The sequence below is a fragment of the Myripristis murdjan genome, chromosome 22, assembly GCF_902150065.1.
Source record: "Myripristis murdjan chromosome 22, fMyrMur1.1, whole genome shotgun sequence".
In the NCBI taxonomy this organism is placed as follows: domain Eukaryota; kingdom Metazoa; phylum Chordata; class Actinopteri; order Holocentriformes; family Holocentridae; genus Myripristis; species Myripristis murdjan.
Genome location: NC_044001.1, coordinates 27,338,588 through 27,358,626, shown reverse-complemented (window position 1 = coordinate 27,358,626; position 20,039 = coordinate 27,338,588). Strand labels below are relative to the sequence as shown.

The following is a 20,039-nucleotide window of genomic DNA, read 5'->3' as shown; positions in this document are numbered from 1 at the left end:
TGTAATTATGACACCTTGACAAATTCATACTTAAAAAACAAAATATATTTTCATATCAGGGTCCCTGGGGCAAAATGACTTCATGAAAGTTAACTTCAGAGTCCAGAACAAGGAAAAGAGAACCCCTGGTCTAGACAACCTTTTGGCATTTTGTCGCCTTTCACAGTTCATCGTTGTAAACATGTCTCACACTATACAGATATTATAAGTCCTGTGCAGAGTGGACCTACAGGTCTGTGTCCTTCTTCCTTTCTTTTACCAAGCCCATATTGTTTTGTCTCGTTTTTGGGGGGTGCAAATTCTAAAAAAAAAAAAAAAAAAAAAAAAAAGACAAAAACGTATATAAGCGCACTGGTTGTTAGAATACCAGGCGTGTACATCACCATCCAAGACAGCGGGTGGCAGTATGATAGTCACCCATGTGAACGGAAGAGGATGTTTGACCGCCGCATCGATACACTTCCTCTTCAGATCATCTTCTGACAAGGAGAAGCTTCCACACCGCTGCAGATAAACATGCCTGGGGTCCTGAGGACTGTCGCGGCCCGTGCCGCTCCTACCCTGCGAGCAGCCGTTGGGACTCAGCGGGCCAGTCTTTACACCAGACCGGCCAAGGACAAGCTCGGTCCCGTGGTAAGTGTCGCCGTAACCGCCACTCGTTGCTGTAGCTAACGTTAGCCAGTGTTAGCGTCCTCACCGCCCTTGGCTCACCTACGAGGTCAGCGAGCCGGGTGAGCCAAGTTTTCATGAAGACAGCGGCTAAATCCATTAAGGCGGTTTTTAAAATGTTTTTAATCACAGATAACAGCATTAAATCGAACTATGTCACAATATACCTGAGGAGAAAACCTTTTTTCGTGAGTCTCTTTAAACCAGTAGGTCTGCGGCCTTGTGCCTACGACCTGATCACAGCCGTGCTGATTGAAGTTACGTCTTGTCAAGCGGAGTGATACATGACAGTAACATGTTTAAATTTATTGTTTATAGGTACTCATGGAATGTTCCTTATCCAATCAAATCACTCCACCGGAACTAACTAATGCACGAACATTTTATGAAATAGTCTGTTCCAATTCAGGTCTGTCTTAAAGACTGAGTCATCGTCTAACGCGTGCACGTAATAAGTTGATATGAGTTGAGTCTGAAATGCCAGAATCCATTATGTGGCTCGCAATGCATTCAGTACCCCTGATGCATTTTAGGAGCCAAATATAAATTCAACTTTTAGAGCAAGTTAGTTCATTAGTCATACAATCTTTCTCCACCAAAATACGCAGTGAAAGGTGGTAGTAAGTCAAAGCTGAGGTTTTATTTGAATAAAGTTTAGCATCAGATATGCGTTAACATCCCAGAGTGTGTATGAACAGTCATCTCAAAGTGATGAGCAGCAATCCAGAATTGTGGCTTGTTTACACTTTTCTGGAATATTCTAAAATGTTTGCCATGTTAAGCAAAGATTGTAGAAGAAAGTGAACTCATGATGAGATGCTGTCTTTCTTGTCCAGGAAACCGCCATTGGACTGGGGATGTTTTCTCTGGCTATCCTGGGACCATCTGGCTGGATTCTTGCTCACCTTGAGGACTACAAAAAGAAAGAATAAAATGGACATTTTAGCTGTCTTACCTGGTCTGTCCAGCTTGCTGTCATAGTCACTCCAGTAATAACCTGGGACCATCACTACCAAATTCCCTGGAATAGAAGAAAAATTGTGGAACAAGGTTTTTAACCCTTCACTGTCGTACTGCTACCTCTCTGACAGTTTACTCTCCTCCACCCAGATGTCAGTTTTAAAGAAAGATTTGCTTAACAATTGATGGTGCTACATCAATTGAATATTGTATTGGACATCTTCCCTCATAAGGAGTATGTTACACTGATATTAAATCTTACTTAAATACAACAGTTTTGCTTGTCATGCCTACATTTTTGCACTCTAAGGATAAAATCCACCCTTACAGTTTAAAATGAAAATTCAGAACCAAGCAGGGTTTTTGTATGTGTATATATAAAAAGGACCTGGGAAGTGGGAAGTGGGGCTTTATATGTCACAGTGTCAGTTGGTTGGTGAGCAGTTGCGCCAATCAACTGGCACTGTGGCATGTCTTAAAATCCATGTTGTGTATTGCTACGAAATTTGATGTCATCTGTGTTGCCTCCAGGGTGAAACTTGGCAAGTTTGGTGACCCTGTGACTGTCCCCTCTAGTGCCACTAAGAGTCCAAATAGTCAGTCCCATAAATAAAAAAAACTAGTAGTGAAAGATGTGGAACCAAGTCCTGTGGGGTGTTTTAAGGGGCCCTGTGTTGATTTACAGTTGTAAAATTGTTAAAATAACAGACCATGTTCACACAGTGGCCATTTTCTTCTGACATCAAGCTCACAGTGGGGGAGCTCAAATGCTGCTGTCATGTCGCACTGCTGCATTCCAGGTTGCACCTTATATAAATGTAGGGAATGTGAAAAATTGTCATTTCACTGCTTCCCTACTGATGAACAGCTTGAAAAAGTTAAACCCACTGGATGTGATCAGGCTTGCAGTGTAACGTTAGCTGTCCTGCTGTGTTTTCACCCAGCCACAGAAATGTCCTGCTTAACTCTAACATCATGTGATGTTATGCTCACTGGAACACATGTTTCTGCATAATGTTCATACAGATTACATCCAGCATACACATTCCAAGAACTTTAACAGTGAGTTTGTTTGGTCTTACCTTTTGGGAATCCTGGCAAGTTCACCTTTATCAGTTTGGTCAAAGGATAGTGATGGTAAAGGTCATTTTTTTATGACCATCTTGTCATTCTCACCCAGGCTTTACTGTTTACAGTGTTAAATAAAACGTCTGCCTTGTGAATATGGGCTATAGGACCTGGGGGAGTCTCTGATACCCTTATACCCCAAACCATGTACCATACCAAGTGCCATAACAGTCCTGTAGCAAAATGGTAATGCTGGAGATCAACTAACATAATTGTGGGGATGGGTTTTTGGGGGGTGCTGAGTCAATCTGAAGTGATCTCAAGTCATTGGGACCTCAGGAAGTCCCCAAAACATGGCTTGGGCCTCATACCACAAAATCCATGATGGCTAGAGATGTGGATCCAAGTCCTGTAGGGGAAATGGGGTATTGTAGTGGTGGTGATGTGTGGATTTTAAAGTGGTCCAGAGCCAATCGGACCTCAGGAATTCCCTGAAGGCCTGAGGAAGCCAGAGACATATAGCAGCTCTCCATGGGAGCCAGCATGCAGCGCACACAGCAGTAATAGATATAGTGGTAATAGCAGTAGTATTACAAGTTATAGTGTAATAGTAATGGTGAAAGTATTAATAGTTCACATAGTGGAAGTAACAGCACTACTAGTCATTGAAGCAGAGGTAACACTAGCAGTAGTGATAATGACTGGCAGTGGCAGTGGTTGTTATGATGATAGTGACAGTGACAGCAGACATGGTGATGACTTGGAGGCCTGCGTACCTCCCCAGTGGCTCAGCTGCATTCACAGGAATGCAGTTTATTTTTCCCTACACACAGAATTGTGTTATAGACATGCTTTAAAATAACTCATATTAATCACCACATTATATACAATATGACAGGCAAACATGTTGACAGGACCAGAAAGGAAGCTAGTGATTTGAGTGAACCCAATTTAAAGTTGTTCATCAAAGCTCATTATCAATAGAAGACAAGTTCCTGGATAGGTCCAATAAACTACTCTATGTATTATGTAAATAAATTCACCACAGTTATGAAAAAAATATATATATATTTTTAATCATATGTCAAGCGACTCTATAGCAGCACCCAGAATATATTAGTTTAAAAACTGCACCTAGTTAAAACTCCATAAAGACATGTGAAATTACATTTTGACCAGTGAAAACAGTGTCTTTTGTATCCACTTAAATTTTGACTAGTAAGATTCAAATTCTTTCATGTGAATGGGTGGTCTAATTTTGTGTGTGGATACCCAACCTGAGCCCGTCAGGACCTGTCTGGACCCAACAAGTCTGGCCTGGTTCAAACAAATATTTAGAAATTATGTTCAAGTTCAGGTCGGGTTCGGTCACATTGATGTTATTTTAGTGAAACATGATAGACCTACTGTCTGTTCTGGGCAACTTTCTGTAAAATATAACCTCGCGATAGAGGAAAAGTAAAATCTTGGTCTTGGGTTCAGACACAAAAACAAAAATATCTGTCGGGTTTGGGTCAGGCGTGGTTACTGTGCTCTCAATCCACGCTTTAGACTAACTACAGAATCTGCGATTCACTTGAAGATGGGCTATCTGCAATGTGAATTGCATATATCAACAGTAGAATTACGACTAGTCAGAATTCCAATTTCAGATACATTTTATGGACAAAAGTATTGGGCCACCTGCACATTTCACCTACAGAAGCTTTTCTGACATCCCATTCTAAATCCATAGGCATTAATATGGGGTTGGTCCCCCTTTGCAGCTTTAACATCTTCCACTCTTCTGAGAAAGCTTTCTACAAGATTTTGAAGCACGTCACTGACGTTGGATGAGAGGGCCTCCACCACTCCAGAGTCTAGTGGTGACGTGCTTTACACCGCTCCATCCAATGGGACTGAATGAAACACCTGAATTCAATGGTAAAGAGGTACTACTTCTGTGCATGTCGTGTATGTACACATGTTGGAGGAAGAGGACAAAACTTTCTCCAGAGAACTAGCAGATGGCTGAAAAGTAATGTTTAGCATTTGGAGCATCCATCCAGCACTCCCTTTTCAATTACGATACACAGCCAAACCTCACTAATATCTTTACCCTAGAAAGTGTGTTGCTTATAATACGTGGTGTTGTATGCAACACTTGTATGTAACACTTGTCTGGGAATTTCTGAAAATAACAAGGAGATTTTTTTTTTTTTAGTTCTCTTCAGTCTGAGGTAGTTCAGGCCTAAGCTCAGCATCAAATTTGTAATGTTGAAGCTGATTGGCCGGAGCCCCATTTGCAAGTAGTTCCACGTGAGTTGTAATCCTCTCGTGTTGCTCATGGTACATACATACAACTGGCTCCTAGTAACTGGTAATAGGGGAGCAGTAGTAAGCAATAATCCCTCACACACAAATCCTCCCCACCTCGCAATTCAAGTCTCCAGAAATCTCCCAGAAGTAGTATTTTGCAACATTGACTTGCCACATCCCTTTTGTATTGACCATCCCGCCGCACCAGAAGATCTGGGTAGTTTCCCAAGTTCAGAGACTGTTTTTGTGACGGCTGCTGATTCATTTGGCTGTTTATACCATTTCATTTTTGCTTTTTGACACCTCTGAAAATGGGACTGATTTCTGCGATTAATAGTTCGGATGATGTACCCTATGGGGGCAAAAGTGCCTTTACGCAACTGGAGCACAACATAGTGGCTGGATATCTTATCACTGCAGGTAACAGAGCAAGACAACCACACAACTTACTGAGTGGACAGATAGCACTCTATTGTGAATATGTGAAGTATTGAGTTTGTTGATGCTTCTGTGCAAGACCTTTGGCTTATGTGATTCTGTAATTACACAGGAGCTTTTCTCTATTTTTCCATGGTGTGTGTACAAAAACACTGAATAAATCGAGAATGTTATGTAGTAGTGCACTTCAAAAATAGCTGTAATTACTTGCTTTTGTAGAAAAGGTAGCATCCATCCATTCATTCATTTTTCCTAATTAGATTTACGGGACGATGGAGACTATGCTGGCATGCACTGGCGGAAGGCATGAATGCAAGAAAAATGTTAAATAAAAGAAATAGAATTAAAAAAAACTTTGATAAAGAGGCAAACCTTTTGTGTGAGCTCTGACTACATATAGTTTATTTACTTGTTATGTTAATGTTGTAATCTGACATTCCGATAATAGTTAAGAAGCATTAATGTGATTTAACATCTGATAACAAAGGAATGTTAAGATGCTTGGGAAACAACCAAAAAAAGACAGCAGAAGTAAATCCGTGCCAGTGGAATCTGTCAAGCTGCTGCTCTCAATGGACAATGGCCTTTCAAAAGAGCCTGTATTTGTCCAGCTTAGCCATTCACTCATTGCTTAAAAGGCTGCTCTGAGAGCATTATGTAACTTATCCAAGCCTTGCTAGTACACAAGGCAATATTGTGGGAAACACCAATGGACAACATTGCCTAAGGATCGTTGCACTAATTACACAGAACCTTTCTCACCATTTGTTTCTCCCTTAAATAAAAAGAAAGAAAGAAAAAAAAAGAATGGCCTGATGCATCTTATCCTGAATCCAAAACGGTGCCTTTGGCATTGGTATCAGATGCAAAAGCTGTGACCAGGCTGTGATATTTGACAACCTGAGATTGAGAATGTATTAATATTATTAATGAGTGCTTTGTCCAGAGAGAGTTAGCCTTAGTTCTTTGTCTCTTCTGTCTCTTTGGTATGCTTTGGTATAAAGAATCAGAATCAGAAGCATCTTTACTAGCCAAGTGGGCGTACGCATACAGGGAATTTGACTAGGACTACTGACCACTAAAGAACAAAGAAGAAAGGCGACAAAATAGAAATGAAGAATTAAATATGAATAATGAATAGAATGCTGGAGGTAAGTGATAGAATATGGGGGTCAGTAATGGGAAGCATCACAAAGCAGCCAGGTTAGTGCAGTGCAAACAGTTAGCTCTACCAAGGCTGTATGGTTCTTTATGCACTGTGTACATTTCTATGTGTGGCCTTTTTTAAACATCAATATATTACTGTCAAATGAATTATGATACCATTGAATAATGAGTGTAAATCAGTGAGATCATGGTGGAGACAACTGGTAGTATCAAGCTCATACCAGAGGTGCTGTTAACTCTTTGAAAGGTTTTATTTGACCCTCATTTTTTGTAATTTTTTCCTTATTTCTTGCTCACAAGACTTTAAAAATATAAACACTTTTTTCCCCCAATTTTCTGGTATCTTTTTACAATTAAATTTTTGGGTCATTTCTTGTTCATTTGCTCATCATCTTTTTCTCTCATGTTAAAAAGAATTTCCTCAGGTTTCAAAGGGTTAATGTAAGCATCTCTCCACATTAAGAGCACATTTCCCATCAGCCTCATTGCTCCCTGTCCTCCTCCCTGAGGTGGATGAACCTTCACTCCTTGCACCATCTGCCAGGAACACTGAGGGCCAACCTTCCACCTGTTGTAAAGCGGCACCATGTGTGTGTCTTCTAGTTTACAACCAGTTCAGTTGTCATTTTCCTGTCCAGCGCCCATGTTGTGTAAATAGCAAAGTCATTTGTGTCCATTTGAGTGCCCATGGACGTGTTTGTCTTCAAATGAGGTGTGATCACCTGTGCTGAACCTGAAAGTGAGTGCACGACTTACCAACAAGAACCAGGTCTGAAGTCAGCGGTGCAGTTTTCACTGCTAGTTTAAGGTCATTATCAAGATAGTGATGCGTGTCTACATAGACAGGCACCACCGTGAGTTCACTCTGCTTGTTCCTCACACAGAGACACCTGCTTCACCTCAGTGGCTTTGATTGAATCCTGCTGTTGTGAAGATGCTCTGGTTGTGCACTTTGACTTTGTGCATGAGCAGATCCATTGTGTCGTTATAACAGCAATCCCCCAAGATGCAAGCGTGCATGGCTTTTGAAGGGAATGGGAGAAGGCACTCTGGTTTACTGCATGTTACACCCAAAACACACCCATGATTGATAAAGAAACTAAGTACAACCTTTCTGAACCATGCTCCTGGTGCAACCACCCTTTTTTCTGCTGTTAAAATATTAAAAGTGGACTTAGACGCACCCTAAATGCACTTGCACTGTGCTCTTCACTGTGTGCTTAGATCATTGAAATAGAGCCCTGAATGCTTAAGCTCCATTTGCTCTTGAAGCACAGCACCCTCTTGTGCTGTAAAGCAATCCAGCAGAATTCCCACCAAATCCTGCTCAAGGTCTACACTTGGTGATGGTCTCTGTAGTTTCTGGTAATTAATGTCTGAAATTAACATGATTTATTGATGTTGTTCTTTGGGGTACCTTAGAAACAATTTTTTAGATTTTTTTTTTTTTTTATTGTCTTATAATAGATGCAATAGAGTTAAGTTACATTTCCCAGATTGACAGTATAACTAGCAGGCAATATTGCACCTTGCCAAGAATATTCCTAGATCATACCATGATCATGTAAGAAAGAAGTTCCAGGTAAAGGAGCAGTGACTGGAGCAGGGCGATAGATGGGACATGAAAGTATGATGTAAGGCACTTCTTGAAAAGATGATACGGATTTGGCCTAGTAATTAGGTTACATTTCTTTTTTCTGAAATTCTGTGTGTTGCGGCAGTTTTCATTCTGCACTGTAATAAAACGGAGTTTGTTTTCCAATAGTTTTAAATAGGTAAGTGAAGCTTTTTGTCAAAAAAATATTATCTAACCATATAACATCAGGGATTCATTCTTTCTGCAGAAATAATAACTTATTTATGTTCTTTTACCATTATTAGCACTATGTAAGACCACATGATGACGATTTTACTTTTCCTTCCACAGCGTTTTCATCTTGCCTTTTCTTTTTCCAGGTGTCATCAGTTTAGCTAGCAACATTGTGGTGCTGCTAATGTTTGTGAAATTTAAGGAGCTCCGCACTGCCACCAATGCCATTATAATAAACCTAGCCTTCACTGACATTGGTGTGGCTGGCATCGGCTATCCAATGTCTGCTGCCTCAGACCTTCATGGCAGCTGGAAATTTGGCTACACTGGTTGCCAGGTTAGTGAAATGATATACGACAGCTTATGTCAGCGTTGGTATACAACACCAAAATAAAAGTTCAAAGACATCTATAGTCACCCGGCGTCATTTTCTGAAATCAGGGCCTAAATGTTGCTTGGAGTTTGTAGGGAACCTTCCAAAATGGTCAGAGTTAAATTTGTCAAAAATGTGAACTCAAACAGCACCCACCTGAAATTCAGTCCCACTTCCATGTCACTACCATGCACATGCACGCTGGTGTGTGTGGCCTGCTGATGCAGTGATGAAGTAGGAACTGGCGAGCCATAGCTACGGTAAAACTAATTTTTCCAGCTAAGGTGGGCTGAGGAGAGTTTTCGGGAGGAAGAGGCAGCAAGGGGAAGCCAGCATGCACGGCGGTGGTGCACGTGCACAAGAGATGACTGAACTTGGATAATGACACTTCCTTTGTACAACTACGAAGAAAAAAATACCTACACAAGCTTCAAACAGAAGAAAACGTGAACTTGAGAATGTCAAAATTTTCACATTTAAAGAGGCCAAAATCACATGATGAAAGACTCTAAAATAGCTGAATCCTCAGCTGCCCATGAAGCTAGTACTCACATTTTGCTGCTGTTGTGCAGCAGTCTCCACGTTTGGATTCTTCTGGCAGATTATGGGCTTTTCATACAGCAATTTTGAGCCACGTAACAGCCTGCTTATCTGGAACGAGGAACTGAATTGGGAAACCTAGATCCAAGTACTCTGATTGTTCACAGATTCTACAGACCAACATTAATGCACAGTGTTTTTTTCTGTCCCTAGAGCTATGAATGTTTTGAATCTACACAAAACCCCTGTCCCTGCTCTCTCCTGTCAGTGTTTTCAGTCACACTGAGTGTGTGCATTACGTGTTGCATCAGTAGGGCCTTGTAAAGGTGCTACAAGTCAAATTTCTGAACATCATTATGTCATTGTCAAATTAAATATGAGACCATGGCTATCACTATGTCCTGTTCCCCCTGCCAACCCCTGCAGTCTCAGCCAGCAGCAAATAGTGTAAGGAATGAAAGACTGATGGAGAAATCACTTCCATCAGTCGTTCACTCCTTGCTAAGAAAGCAACTCTCTTGAGAAAAAAAGAAACAATTTTTCTGAATTAATGAGATCATTTTCTCAGAATGCTGATTGTTAAAATGTATTTTATGTGCTGATATTCTACTGAACTCATGTTAATGTTTGACCTGTATGTCAGGTGACATTCTGTTGAATATCTACAATATAGAGGATTATACAAAGGAAGTGTGAGGTTTTTTTTTTTTCTTACAACACTGGACACTTTGTTACTTGGCCTAATATGAACTACCAAGAAAAAAGGAATGATGTATGCGTTTTCTGCCTCCAGATCTATGCAGCTCTCAACATTTTCTTTGGCATGGCCAGTATTGGCCTCCTGACTGTGGTGGCCATCGACCGATATCTCACTATCTGCAGGCCTGACATAGGTATGTGTTTACCTCACTGCTCATCTGCATAAACACATGAAATAAATGACTTTATGTTTTGTATATTTTGACAAAGATCTGAATGAACGATGTCTGTCAGTTGTCCCGTACAAAAATGAAACGTAGTTATTATTATGGCAAACAAACCCCATGGTTGTGTGTGGGAGCTATGTTTTTTTGGTGGAATTATTCAAATTTAAAAAAGCACTAATATTTATATTAATATTTCACCTTCTTATTAATCTCTACTTTAAATCATTATTATTGTTATTACATATTTGTGCATATACATAATGTAGTTTTAATATATGTTTGCATTATATTGGTAATCAGTCTCACAGATGATTGGTGTGTATTAATTCTTCATATTTTCAAAAATATTTTAATAATATTACTTGTTAAGTGACTTTAATCAATTTTCACTTTATTTTATGATAAATAATACTATTGGCGCTTTTCATGGTCGTCAAGACACTTTACTATAAAGAGAACAAAATCATATAAATAAAACAATAGTACAAAGGTGGATATTAAAAAAAAAAAAAAAAAAAGCAGAGACTGTTATAACAACAATGACACAAATAAAAAATAGAGGCAGTTAAAAGCATGGAGAAGCAAGTAATCAGTCAGTGTCACTGTAAAACTGTAGTACTACTGTGGATAATATAGTAACCATAGTTACCATAAGCTACCATAAACTGATTATTAGATAAACATCACAGGGAACCATAGTGAATTTTAATAAGGGATTTGTTTGGCCTCTAAAAAATTGTTTCTGGCAGCTTTCAACTCAACTTCCTAGTGTTGCTTCATAAAGCCAATAATTTGGCTCTGTAGTTTGTCATGCATCCTGACATTTATTGTCCATGTTGATGTGATTTTTCTCCCACAGGGCAGAAGATGACCGTGCGATCATACACCCTTCTTATTGTGGCAGCATGGCTCAACGCTGTGTTCTGGTCCTCCATGCCTATAGTGGGCTGGGCCGGCTACGCCCCCGACCCCACTGGAGCCACGTGCACCATCAACTGGAGACAAAACGATGCGTGAGTCATCATTCTGTCTGTGTATGATCATGATAGAGGTCATACACTCCTGATCAAAATCTTAAGACCAGTTGAGAAATTGCAAGAATTTACATTTTGCACTGTTGGATCTTAAGAAGGTTCTAAGTAGAGCTTCAAAATGCAAAAAGAAGAAATGGGAGTGAGACAAAAAAAATTGAGTAAGCAATTTATTGCAAACAACCATTAAACTGAAATAAGCTGTTCATCAGCTGATCAGTTTTGAAAGTTTAAGACCACAGCCTTTAAAAGCCCAAATCTTGGCAAAAATGTGGATTCAGTGTCATTTTCTGTCAGGTATCCACACTGTCATGACCTCCTGATGGCAAAGGCAAAAAAGCTTTCTTGTTAATCACCTCAAAAATTGGTTTCGGCATGCTTGATGCTAGTGTTTCCAGGAGGCTAGTGGGAATGTTGCTCCAAGTGGTGAAGATGGCTTCACGGAGGGCATCCACTGTCTGGAACTGGTGTCCATTTTTGTAAACTTCCCTTGCCATCCAATCCCAAATGTTCTCAATTGGATTTAGATCAGGGGAACACGCAGGATGGTTCAAAAGAGTGATGTTTTGGGTTGAGTTTCCCCAGCACTCATACAGTCAGTGTAAGTTAGTGCAAATTTGGTCTAAAAATGACAGGGAAGTGTTCACTAATGCTAACAATATAATATCATAACTATCTACTACTGCTGCTATTATAGTTGCTGTTTCTAGTTTTTAGTATTACTGCTTAATATAACCACTACTCTCACACTTTCTCACTCACTTTCTAGAAACTACTGTTTGTACGAGTGCTGCTGCAGCTTTCTCTACTACTGGTGATACTACTACAACCATTGATGCCAATACTATTGCAAGGGATTGACCTATGTTGATTATTATTGATAAGGTCTGATAGCAATACTGATTATTAATAATCAAGGACACCAATAACTGCTTACCAATAACCTTGCATGACTGAGCCCTTTACATCCTCTCAGAGACATTAAGTTGGCTGGACCTGCCGGTGAGGGGTTACAGGTCAGATCAGTGATGTTGGATCAGATTTCATGTTCAGCATGAGGCGATATTCATACGCTTTTCACAAGCATCTAAATCCAGTGGGACTGCAACAAAAAATGTCACCCTTCTGTCCATAAGGCAGCTATTTCAGACTGAGAGGTGGGATGTGAGTGTTTTTCAGACCCGGACTGTACATCGGGAGAACCAGGAGAATTCACAAAGTGCCGGCCTGCCACTGGCCTGGTGGCCTGCCTGTCTTTTTTTTTTTTTTTAAGACAGGTCGCCGGCCAGGCCAATCAGCTGTCAGGCCGGTCCGGTCTGGCTGGCCCCGCCAGTCTGACCTTTTTTTTTTTTTTTTTTTTAAGTCAGAGAGACAGGTCAGGCCAATCAGGGGCCAGCAACCGTTGAAGAGATCAAGACGTGATTGGTTTGTTTTGATTAACACCCGCCCCAACAGTCCGAGTACGTTGTAAACACAGGCAGCATGTTGAGAAGGGGGTGTCGCAACTCGCGTGTGTGTGCCTGACTGTGGAGGAGAGGAGAGGAGGCGGAAGAAAATCAGCTGTTTATGAAGATCATCATCAGGACTGATAACTGGTCAATCCCTAACTAATACTAACACAGATACTAAGAAATTTTGGTCAGTTCCTGAAAAGTTTAAAAGTCGATGTACTGTTCTGTGAACAGACACCACAAATGTTTCTGCTCTCTCTTCACAGCTCCTTCATTTCTTACACCATGGCAGTGATTGCTGTAAACTTTGTGATGCCTCTTTCCGTCATGTTTTACTGCTACTATAATGTGTCCGTCACCATGAAGAGATACAAAGCAAGCAACTGCCTGGATAGCATCAACTTGGACTGGTCGGACCAGATAGATGTTACCAAGGTGAAAAGCAAGCCAAACTTATTCACAGTTTTTTTTTGTTTTGTTTTGTTTTTATTCACTTACCTGTTAGCCTGTTGATCATGAATGCCATCATCATGCATGAATGAGGAAAGATGCCCCAGACGTTTCTCTTTTTATGTATATTTTGATCAGAATTCTTTCTTTGCGTCTGCCTCTTTGGCTGCACCCACTGAGTTTAATTCAACCAGGGCCAGATGCATAAAATGTTGTTGTGTTTCATGACTAAAACTGTGCACGCACAAAGCCAGAAACATGCATACGCATTCTTTTTTATCACATTTATAAAGCCGTGCATACACATGCTTCTGTTTTATAAATCTCAGTCTCCGTGTTATTGTTTGCATGTGTACGAGCCTCATGCACGCTCCCAGAATCAGCCATAAATGAAAGATGACACCCTCCCCAATAAGCTCATTTCCATATAAATACTTGCTGCTGCTCATTCATTTTTTTGGCCATGGCAACTAAAAGGACAGCGAGGTCCTTCCACAGCACCAAAGCTACCATTGCTGTCATTACACACAACTAAACCTGCTTATAGCTCATCATATTGACTATTAACTGATCACACATGTGCCTCCAAATCAATCCTCCCATCAGTCACATCTGGATTATGTGTGACACAGTGTAGCACACAGATTCTCGCTCATAAATATAACCATAATAATATTGAAAAAAAAATGGCTTGTATAAAATCATGCATGCACAATGAAATTGGAAATAACACAAAACTCTGTGTGTGCATGGTGTGAGATCTGCTGGAAGCTACAGACACTCTCACCACACATCCATTTTCATAAATATGCCCTTACATTTGTCTATTTGATAAAGTGCAATGACTTCTGACTCAAAGCCAAATTTCCCTGTGGGGTCAATAAAGTATATCATGTCAGATGAAACCTGGCAATTTGGGTGAGCCTGTGACCTTCCATCTAGCTCCACCAACAGGCCTAGAGGGGCATCTGCATTTGAGATAACTGGTTGTTGAAAGTGTCCAAACTGCTGCTTTAAAGCCATGGTGTCCTGTGTGTGGCCAACAGATGTCCGTAGTGATGATCATTATGTTCCTGGTTGCCTGGTCTCCATACTCCATGGTGTGTCTCTGGGCATCGTTTGGCGACCCCAAGAAGATTCCTGCCCCAATGGCCATCATTGCTCCACTGTTTGCCAAGTCCTCCACCTTCTACAACCCCTGTATTTATGTTGTTGCCAACAAAAAGCAAGTCTTTTTCTCCTCATCACAGTATGATAATGCACTGAATCTATAATCTACTGGTGATAGTTCTAGCTAATGGTTAGGCAGTACTCTCATTCACTTGTGAAATCTTTTTCTGCAGGTTCAGAAGAGCCATCATGGGAATGATCCGATGTCAAACCAGGCAGCGAATTACCATCAATAACCAGGTTCCCATGACGACTTCCCAACTCCCTCTGACCCAGTGACGTAACACTGCCTCAGTATTTTACATCGCAGCGTATTAACATCCCCAGATATTATAAAACAAGCCACTAGGCACTGGGCACATGGCATGAATCACTATGGATTTCCATAAAAATATCATGCATCTCAGTTCCATTCAATGTTCATTTTAGATGCTATAACCATTTAGTTTTCATTATCAGTATTTGTCAATCAATCATTTTTTTGAATGACTTTTTATATGCTGGGTGGTCTTTACTGGGTAAATTCCACTTTTTGAGGTACCATAGCTACTGTTTGTTCAGCACTCAGTGGTTGACTTCAATAATAAACTGAAATGTAAATTGTTCTGTGTATGACCCGCATTCCTCAACACCCGGACACAATCCTTTTATGTGCCCTGAACGCTATTTTATCACCTGCATAAGGCAAAAGCAAGAGGAGCAAACCCAGAAGCGTTCCCTCCTCGCATGCTCTGTGGTGAGGATTATGTGTTATGTGCTGCACCAGGATTTGCACTGTGGTGAAAACAATACAGCTATTCCCAACCGGATTTATGTAATTGTACTGAACAAATAACATGAAAAAACAACTGCAGGATAAAGATGAACATGAGGTAGTTTTAGCAAAAATGTGTTTATTAAACAACAAAGTTCATATGTCTGTTTGCATTTGATCGAGCCATAATTTACAAATACAAAATGGACATAATTCCCGTGCTCATGTAAATTACAAAACCTGAGTAATTGGGGCGTGTCATAGAATTTCTGTTTGTTAGTTTTGATGAACAAAATTGCTCATCCTTACATTATGACTTACGGGTTACAATTTTGCAAAAATGCATTATAAGGTATAAAAATACTAAAGGCATTGTCACATAAGGCATGAGGGAACTCAAGTGATTGAGTCAAAAAATTACCAAGGGGTTTGAAACAGGATTTATAATTTTCCATACTGATAATTTAGGTGTGACTCAGTGATTGGCCCATGGAAGCTGTCAATACACACAGCAGGGTCAACTCATTGTGCCACCAGTGAGACAAACCGAAACAGTGTGAAAACATATAACAGCAAACTGGAAGCAATGCTAAATTTTTTTTAGCTGTATAGTGGGAAAAACTACTGTGCTCAAGCAACCAGAGGGAGAGGGGCTTCTTTAAGCTGCACTAGTCAGCTGCATGCATGGTGGAGGGCTTCATTCTGCAAGGTCAAGGTCTTTTCAACTTGTTACCTTGCCTGTCTGGGACCTGAGTTCTCATTCTGGATGTGCACGCCTCATCCCTATTGTCTAGAAAAGCAACCTTGATAGGACATAACACAAAGTTTTCTAAGTAAATGAATACTAATATCATCCAAATCCCAACTGGATAATGTGGATCTATCTGAAAGGGCCTGGCCCAAATGTTCACCTTAACTTTGTGAAGCTTAAGAGGCACTTCACTCTTAAGTTTTTAGTCATCACTTTGTGTGTGATGAAGGTTTCTCATCAGACGTCAAGGACCATAACAAAAATTATAATGAGCAGAAGAAGAAGTAGAAGAAGGAGGAGGAGAGGAAGAATTTTAGAGAAATAAAGGTGGTCCAAAGGTGCTGATACCTCACGTTTTTGTTCAGATTACCATTATTAATATTGTTAATATTATTGGTGGCCTCCAAGGTGCTTGTAGCCCTCTTATGACTGTGTGGGCTATTATTACTAGCTACTAACTACTATTATTGGTTATATAGTTTAGATCATAATTATTACTGATTTTTATTGTTAACTTTGTTTTTTTTTTTTTTTGTTGTTGTTAGGTGTGAGGGAGGGATGGGCAATTATGAGGCAATGTGCAAAAAAAAACAAAAAAAAAAAACACATTTATTATGAAACAGTTAATACCACTGAATGTAAATTCAAAAGGAATTAAAGTTGCCATATATTTCAGTGGTTTGGTTCTTTGTGGTTGTCATTTAACTGTTCAGTCTATCGTATGTTGTGTGTCCTTACTTGTGTGCAACGTTGTATGAATATATTAGGGTAGGCTACTAGCTAAACCGCATGATGGTCAAGGTAAACACTACCACCACATAAACTAAAATCATATCATCCATCCTTTAATATATTCATACAACCTTGCACATATATGCAAGGATGCACACCAAACAATGAACTCAACTGGTTGCTGCTAGTTTCAACTGTTGTCTTAAATGACCATACTAGTGAAACTAATGTGGACGACTTTATTACGGTAATGGAATACTGGTGTGAAGAAAGTTTGAAGTCTTTGAAAGTTCATTTTCATCTCGTAGTGGAATGAATGGAAACAATGGCTGGATACAGGATACGAAAAATGATACTGGGGTTCTAAAATATGACAGTTTCCTTTAAGAAAATATAAATAACTAGCAGAAACATGAAGTTTGTACATTTTGTAGATATTATGCTAAACAGGCAAAATCACTGGTACAATCCTTTAAACTCCACCCCATCAACACCAGTATCAGTATTGACCAGTATCCCTTAAATAAATGCACCTCAACAAACAGAGAATATGAGACCAACACATGAAAAAGGAGAGGGGGTGGTTAGCTGTAACCTGTAGGTATGTATATGTGCCACATGAATCCATAGGGCCTTGGGAAAGGTTGTCCATTTAAAGTTAGCTGGGTTACTGAGAAAACCACTGAGCTTAGGGGATTTAAAACCTGATGCCGTCTTAGACAACGTTGCTTTCCAACCATGATCTGATCTCGTTCTCATTCCTCCGCACCCACTCAATGTTGTTCCTCACCGTCTCCAGAGCCTGCTTTCTAGGCATCTCTCCAGCACCAGCATCAGGTGTTCGGCTGAAGAAATGCTCCATCTAAAAGACAAGCACACATATAGCAGCATGTTGAAATATGTTATGTGATGTGTGAACACTCAGGGCTCTAGTTTCCCGGCGCAGCGCGGGGTGGCGCAGTGAGGCGAACCCCGCGCAGAGCTAGTTTCGACCGGCGAAACGGCAGAGGCGGACAGTGTCCAAGTTTCGCAGCCGGAGGTTCGCCGAGATGGGAGTGGCGGCGCAGCGGGGGGAGGTGCCGACAGATTCGGCTTGGCGCAGTGACAGTTTTGTGCCAAAAGGCTTCGCCGAGGTGCGCCAAAAGCTCGCCATCTGAAACCACGTCTACTTTCAGCGCAAGGCGGAGCGGAGCCGGCGCAGTGGAAGTTTGGCTGCCTGGCGCACATCACCAAAACCTCACAATCAGCACAAACGGTGCCAATCTCCTTTGATCTGACATCAGCTGTGACGGGACAGTTGATATGGAGATATATGTATGTGCTGATTGTGATCGTAGCATTGAATAGTGTTTTTTTCGGTATTTATTGCATCGTTCATGTGCCTGACATTCCGGAAGCCTGCCTGTGAGGTTTTGGTGACGTGTCCGCACAGCTCGCCGGTCTCCGCTCTGCGCCTGTCTCCTGAGCTCCGCTCCGCCTGCGGCATTAGACCTCCATATCAGCTGTGTAAACTTTCATTACGCCTTCGCGCAGCGCATTTTAAAGGCGAGGACAGGGGCTCATTTGATTGGTTAAATGTGAATCGGCTGTGTCAAACCCACTCCACGCCTTCTCTCCTCCCTTGCGCCGGTAGGAGGGATGGCGGAGTACTTGCGCCACCGAGCACGGCGTGCCAAACTTGGAAAATCCGCTTGGCCACACCCAGTTGGCGAAGCGCATCTGCGCTACGCCCCCGCCTCGCCATGTCTGCGAAACTAGAGCCCTCAGTGTCATCTGCTACAAGAAAATTGCATATGTTTTAAATGCATATAATCTCTTAATATTGTTCAAAAATGCAAATTAGAGGCACTATGTATGTTAGGTATCTTAGGTACCTAACCTAATGTTAGATATTATAACATAATATTCATATTATTTAGGATCCCTCTTTGGAAAATCCTAATTTTGCCAACGTCTCAGCCATCAGACAATACAACAAATGGTCTGTTAAATAGTACTGTTACAGTTGCGTGTTGAACCATGTCTATTTAGTGGAATCTACAATTTTCGGGAAAGATTGTAGTGGTGTTTCAGTGTGGACATCTGCATCACGTGCAGGATAGAGACTTCTCTTGATGGTATTAAAGTCCCACAGTTAAATGTCCAAAGCTGACACTAACCTTCCACAGCTGTAAGTCTGTGTTGTAAGTGGTTGTGATTTGAGTCAGCAGGCGACCCAGGTTTCTGTCGTTGATGGTGTATCTGTTGACAGAAAAGCAACATCCATAGTCAATAAAACAGCAACTAAATGATGACATGATAATGGCCGCAGTAGGGCTGCAAATCAACATTATCAACTCAGTGGTGATCATATGGTGATCAAGGCTACTTTTTGGTCCCAACTGAAAGCTGCAGGAAACACACTTCATTTTTGACTAACTGGCTGCATGTTGTTACTTACTTTGTATGACCTCTTCCATCTGTACTTGCCCTCACTTGTTTGTAATCACTTTCTTGCACAATAAAAAAAATACATTATATGACAGCTCATTTGGTGTTCATTACCTGCAGCAGTACACCCATTTCAGAGCTATAGACTTTCATTTGGGCATTCTTGACTTGTCTTCTCTACTTTACCTGTGTCTGTGTGTGATTGTGTGCGTGCACTAGAGTGCGGATCGGGTTGCATATTTTTTTCTGAACCCGACCTGAGCCCTGCAACATAGTAACCGAGCCTGACCCGAACCCAACAGGCTTTCTTTTTTTGTGTCCAAACCCGACCAGAGTCTAAGATTTTGCTTGTCCCGACAGGTCCTGAGAGGTCCCGACAGGTTTGGGTCGGGTGTCCAGACTCTAGTGTGCACATAGCCCTGCAGTCTCATGCCCTTTTATGGGGACTGGCAGGGCATTTACCTGCTGTATGCTAATTAGGACCAACTGGCACATGCTTTCAACTTACAGCGGGATAAGAACACAGGTGCGAACAATCGAGTGGTTTAAGAGCACATCAAGAATGCAACTTTGACTTTTCTTAGGACCTTTCTTAAAAAGAAATTCAAGAAAAAAACTTAGCAATATACTGGTGAATGAGGCCAATTGTGAAGCTGGAGAATTTAAAGCTGGAGATTTAAAAATGTCTGCCATGGAGAAGCACATGCTTTACATGATATTCTGTCACCACTAAAAAAATAACTGCAAAAAAGACTAATTGAAACAGACATTTGCGCTAAATTGATTAATTAATTTTTCAGCTGCCCATTTTGCAATTCAAGAAACTGAGATAAGTCTAGCATTGCTCTCTGTGTAAGTGCTCTTTGGATAGCCTATGCAACAGGCTTTTGAGTTGCAGCTGCTGGGACGTACACTTATTTACTTCATCCTCCTTATAGAGTAGGACAGTGGGTGCACGTCATCACTGGTCAGGCTATGGTTTTGGAAGTCCACCGAGAACGTACTGTATGCTGGGTTTGAG

General features: G+C 40.9%; 3 protein-coding genes across 4 annotated transcripts in view; 2 read left to right on the top strand and 1 right to left on the bottom strand.

Annotated features, from left to right (window-relative positions):
- The first annotated feature begins 382 nt into the window (after positions 1–382).
- Positions 383–1,903, top strand: cox8a (cytochrome c oxidase subunit 8A). The gene is made up of 2 exons (XM_030045315.1): positions 383–633; positions 1,506–1,903. Exons 1-2 carry the CDS (start codon positions 517–519, stop codon positions 1,599–1,601), a joined length of 213 nt encoding a protein of 70 aa, XP_029901175.1. The 5' UTR covers positions 383–516; the 3' UTR covers positions 1,602–1,903.
- Positions 1,904–5,143: 3,240 nt separating this feature from the next.
- Positions 5,144–14,954, top strand: rrh (retinal pigment epithelium-derived rhodopsin homolog). The gene is made up of 7 exons (XM_030044720.1): positions 5,144–5,415; positions 8,557–8,747; positions 10,117–10,216; positions 11,109–11,262; positions 12,998–13,166; positions 14,228–14,406; positions 14,525–14,954. The coding sequence occupies exons 1-7, from the start codon at positions 5,307–5,309 to the stop codon at positions 14,628–14,630; spliced, it is 1,008 nt and encodes a 335-aa protein (XP_029900580.1). The 5' UTR covers positions 5,144–5,306; the 3' UTR covers positions 14,631–14,954.
- Positions 14,955–16,885: 1,931 nt separating this feature from the next.
- Positions 16,886–20,039, bottom strand: part of enpep (glutamyl aminopeptidase) — a 34,892-nt gene continuing 31,738 nt past the window's right edge. For both annotated transcript variants that reach the window (XM_030044727.1, XM_030044728.1), the window contains exons 19-20: positions 18,748–18,829; positions 16,886–17,450 (exon numbers count right to left, since the gene is read on the bottom strand). In XM_030044727.1, the coding sequence (XP_029900587.1) occupies positions 17,304–17,450; positions 18,748–18,829 (229 nt within the window). In that variant the 3' untranslated portion in view covers positions 16,886–17,303. The remainder of the gene's footprint in view (positions 17,451–18,747; positions 18,830–20,039) is intronic.

What these genes read in the sequence shown, in the direction of transcription:
- rrh (XM_030044720.1), top strand. Translation starts at nt 5,307, where the DNA reads ATGGGACTGATTTCTGCGATTAATAGTTCGGATGATGTACCCTATGGG. An exon ending in TATCTGCAGGCCTGACATAG is followed by an intron (nt 10,217 to 11,108) that starts GTATGTGTTTAC and finishes TTTCTCCCACAG; the next exon opens with GGCAGAAGATGACCGTGCGA. An exon ending in ACCAGATAGATGTTACCAAG is followed by an intron (nt 13,167 to 14,227) that starts GTGAAAAGCAAG and finishes TGTGGCCAACAG; the next exon opens with ATGTCCGTAGTGATGATCAT.
- cox8a (XM_030045315.1), top strand. Translation starts at nt 517, where the DNA reads ATGCCTGGGGTCCTGAGGACTGTCGCGGCCCGTGCCGCTCCTACCCTG. An exon ending in AGGACAAGCTCGGTCCCGTG is followed by an intron (nt 634 to 1,505) that starts GTAAGTGTCGCC and finishes TTTCTTGTCCAG; the next exon opens with GAAACCGCCATTGGACTGGG.